This window comes from Merops nubicus, unplaced genomic scaffold (assembly GCF_000691845.1).
Source record: "Merops nubicus isolate BGI_N331 unplaced genomic scaffold, ASM69184v1 scaffold47423, whole genome shotgun sequence".
NCBI classification, from domain to species: domain Eukaryota; kingdom Metazoa; phylum Chordata; class Aves; order Coraciiformes; family Meropidae; genus Merops; species Merops nubicus.
Genome location: NW_008597763.1, coordinates 1 through 4,396, shown reverse-complemented (window position 1 = coordinate 4,396; position 4,396 = coordinate 1). Strand labels below are relative to the sequence as shown.

General features: G+C 44.0%; 1 protein-coding gene across 1 annotated transcript; it reads right to left on the bottom strand.

Moving 5' to 3' along the window:
* Positions 1–467: 467 nt before the first annotated feature.
* PEX13 (peroxisomal biogenesis factor 13) lies at positions 468–2,654 on the bottom strand (the record flags this gene model as incomplete). The annotated part of the gene is made up of 3 exons (XM_008936807.1): positions 468–866; positions 1,397–1,522; positions 1,957–2,654. Coding segments are annotated over 3 exons (1,120 nt in total), but the record flags the coding sequence as incomplete, so codon positions are not given.
* Between the last annotated feature and the right edge of the window lie 1,742 nt (positions 2,655–4,396).

Genomic DNA, 4,396 nt, shown 5'->3' with positions numbered 1-4,396 from the left:
CTCTTCCTTTGTCAACCATACTTTTCACATGTCCCTTTTTTTTTTAAGTGCAAGGCTTACTTCTAACAAAAAGCAAGGAACTTAGAACTTCTATCCATTCAATTATGCCAGTGAAATCACTTGCAATTACTGTTTTGTGGTCCTCAGCATCCAGTTTTGGAGGACATCTTAAAGAAGTCTGCACATCTGCTGAAGAGGCTTCTTGTCAAGCCAACATTCTGAGACTGGATGTTAATCTCCAGCTCTCACCAGCTGTTTGTCTCAACCAGACTAGGCTGGCAGTCCCTATTTGTTTGTTGGTTGGTTTTGTTACAAATTCCTGAAGACTCATTGTCTTAAGATCTCAGAGTTGCTGCCAGGAGGTTGGGTAGAATCACTGATGTACAGCCTTAGGTGAGTCAAAAATAAATACTACAAATCTGAGCAATCACTTCTCCACCCCTTCACCAGTCAGTAGCAGCAAGAACTGGTATAGACCCATCAGTGTTCCACTACAACAGAGATTTTCAACAAACCCTATATTTTATCAATAAAGCACAGTCCAGTTGCTTTGTTGATGAAATTGCATTATTAGAGTTCCTGTTTCTCTCCACTAACCACAGTAGAGTTGGGCACCACAGGAACTTTATTACTTTCAGCAAAAGCAGACTCAAAAGCAGCTTCCTGCTCCTCTAAAGTCACAGTAGCAGCAGATCCTCCAACAGATTTGCTGGTACGGGCTGGCCGGTGCTCTCTAATCCTTTGCAGATCCACTGTTCTTCTACCTTTTTTTTTGCCCAGGATTTTGATGTAATTAGCTGGCACAAGTCCTGTTGTTTGGCCATCATAACTAGCCAAAAGCCAACCACGGATTTTGGGTTGTTGCTCTGAAGAAGAAAATACAAACGCATTGAGTTACAGAACAATTCAAAACATATTGCAGTTGAAGCACAAACACACCAGAAGGCAGATGACACAACAGCTCACTGCACAGAGAAAGTAACTCTATGGTAAAAGGTGAATACAAGTTACTTCACAGAGCAATGACTAGGAGCTCCACTGGTGAGGTGAGCCAAAGAGTACTGAGGAGCAGGTCGTTCCAAAGTCGACGACACCACTGGACTGCAAATGCCCAGGGATGTTCACAGTTGTGCAGCACACGTGTGGGACAGGTAACCACAAGGGTAACCACAAAGTACTCTGTGAGTAAGTTTGCACTCTGTCATATCAGGGAAATTCAACAAAACTATTCTGCAAGTTTTATTGTAATGCAAGTAGTGACTTATGAAGAAAAAAAAAACCAGTGTGGATGAAGAATCTGGTCAAATAAGGTGGGATTGTTTTTTTGTTTTAATTTTCAGACTAACAACCTGACTTCACATGCCATTAAAAAGTAGTTACAAAATTAAAAGTTTACCTTTGGGTGCCAATTTTAGCATGTCACCAGCACGGAAAGAAATTTCTTCTTCTGAGAGAGCACTGAAATCATATTCTGCTCTTCCAACCACGTGGTCATCTTCTCCACTCGCCCAGTTACTAGATACTGTTTCCAGAAAGAAATTAACAGTTTATCTGCTTTGAATGATGAAGTTGGGTGGGTGTTCTTTAAAGGCAAATAAAGAAAACATGAATGTCCTAGCTAAAACGTTTCCAATAGAGAACTGACAAGAGTAATAAAACAAAGCATGATTCGTTGAGTCAATTCATCCAACACTTCCCCACCACCACCCCAACTGCCATATCTAACAGAAACAAAAATAGAAACAAAGTATGATTTTGGAATCACACAAAACTGACCATGAAACTGCACCCTAAATCAGCAACAGGCTACTTCTTGTACCACATGCCTAAAATTCAGTATTGCTCCCCAGTAAGTGTTACTTCTATTACTGTAGCACAAGATCAATCGCTATGCATGTGGTAACAAAAGGAGCACTGTATGAGCTGCACTCCTCTCGTGCTGCAGACCATCTTTACCTGTTTCTTCATTACTGTACGTAGAAAGCAGTTTCCAAATCAGGTAGGGACCTCCCAAGATAACAGCAAAGAAGAGGAAAATGGGCCAGGATTTCGCAGAGGTAGCCGCCCTGTCGTCGAGGCCGATGCGAGCCACTGTCCCCTCACTTTCAGCCCACAAATCCTCATTCTCCGAGCTCTTCCTCAGCCCTAGTAATCGTTGCAGACGTTGGTAGAGATACCTTATAGTTCTCACCAAAGCAAAAGCTGAGAACACCTTTGTGAAGTGCACTTTGAGGCGGGAGAAGTGATTGGCTACATCCAACACAGCTCTGAAACTGTTGTACACGGCTGAGAAGGTGGCATCCATCATCATGCTGACGGAGGCAAAGGCATGCACGATGCTTTCGATGGACTGGAAGGCACCCCTGCTGCTCTCCTCAGCCTGCTGCACAAACCTGCTGGGAGGAATGTCATCTGTACGAAAGCGGTTGTAACCCAGACTGCCGTAGCCGTAGCTGTAAGGGCTATAGCCTCCATAAAAAGAGGTTCCATATGAACCATAGGCTGGAGAAAAAGAACTAGTATATGCTGGCCTGAAAGTGCTCAGATTACTGCTCCTCGTTTGCTGGGATGGTCTGGGCAAAACAGGTGGAGGTATTCGTACAACCGCGGGTTGTGCAGGCCTGGTCAGCAGGTTGTCACCGAAGTCAGCAGACCTAGACAAAGTCAGACAAGCAAGGTAAGTACACAGAATAACTTTGTATTTTCAGTTCCCCAGAGTTCTTGGCCGACTACAGGAATACGACAGCACGTTTCAGTAGGGCTAAGATAGGGAACCTGGTAGCCAGACACTCAGTACATTGCACAACGGTTGTGGGAAGAAAATTCTTGTTGGGAAATAGAGGTCTTTCATGGGAAGGAAAACATGGAACTGCAGCACATCTGAAACACACGTGGCACAACTTTCAGTCTATTGCATTGACTGAGCCCACCAAACCTGATGCTTTAACACCTACGTGATTTTTCTGCACACAACAGCCTCTCACGTGCACGACCAGGGAGATTTATGAACTTTTCAGTCTGAAAGCTCTATTTCCAACACTTGTTCTCAACTCAGGAAGAAAGTTGGAGAGCTTTGAACCCACTCTTCGGTGGTGTGACCTAATTGAGAATCCAAGCAATTCTACAACAACACATGCAAGGACTTCAGGCTCCCTGTTTTCCCCACTATCCAAACTATCTAATTACCTTTGTGTAGCATGTCAAGGGTCTGAATCTACTACTCTTAACTGTTGGCAGAAAGAGCTATTATGAGCCAATTATTTGTTTTTAATTTAGCAAACTTTTGTTCCTTTGTATGCCTGTCAGTTTAAGTCATTTTATCTATGCCCTTTGTAATAAGGCTGCAAGTACTAGACTAGTATCTGACTTCTGTCAAGCAGCTGTCCAACTTCTGTCATCTCATTAAAAAGCTAATCACACATTATCATCCTAGAAGTTAAATGTTTGGGTCATTTCCCCTGTTTAGTGCCTCATCCAGTGACTCCCCACTTCTGCAGTCCATTAAAGTCATGGGAATAAACAAAAAAAATTAGTAACTACAGCCAAGTTTGAACTGCTACAGAGCTGCTTCTTTCTGCACTGCTTTCAGTATGAAACATGCTTGCCACACTCCTTCTGTATGAAGTAGGGAACAACATCCTCTCAGCAAAATGTAGAGGATTCCACAGCAAAAAATAATACTTATATCTGTATGCTGTTTGGTTTTTCCATCATAGACTCAGCAGTTAAAAACGAGCAAGAAAGTTATTATCACAGAAAACAGGGGTACTGTAACTTATAAAGCAATACTACAGTCCTCTCCCCAATAGTCACCGTAGGGCACCTCACATGAAAGCTGCTTGAAGCAATTTAAAATGAGCTAGATAATTCCCCCCCCCCCCAAGAAAAACTAACTTCAAGTTTCTTGCTCAGCAAGCTTCAGCTTGCAATGGAAGCAGCAAAGTTGCTGCTGAAGTGTTTAGTCTTGGGCTAACCTTTTGCCCAGTTTCGTCTCACTCTAATTGCACTCGCCAGCAGCAAATGAAAAACATGTCCTATCTTAAGCAAGCTCTCCTTGAGTTCTGATAAAAGCGACGGAGTTTACAAACGCTTTCTGTCCAACGTCCTTCTCCATGAGCCAGCTGGATTGTCTGGAGAAGCTCAGACTGGGGGTGGTGCGTGAACAGACCACAGATTTACACATCCATCTCCTCCAGCTCCCGGCGGTGACACACAGCTTCTCCACTCCCCGCGGCACGCACGCTCACACGTATACGATATAACACACTGACAGAGACACGGTAAATAGCGCCCAGGAACGGCCAGCACGCTCTGCCACTCGCAGCAAGACGTATCGTTTCCCTCCACCACATTAAAGGTGCAGCTACAGACACCCGCCCAGCGCCTCGCAGGGGCC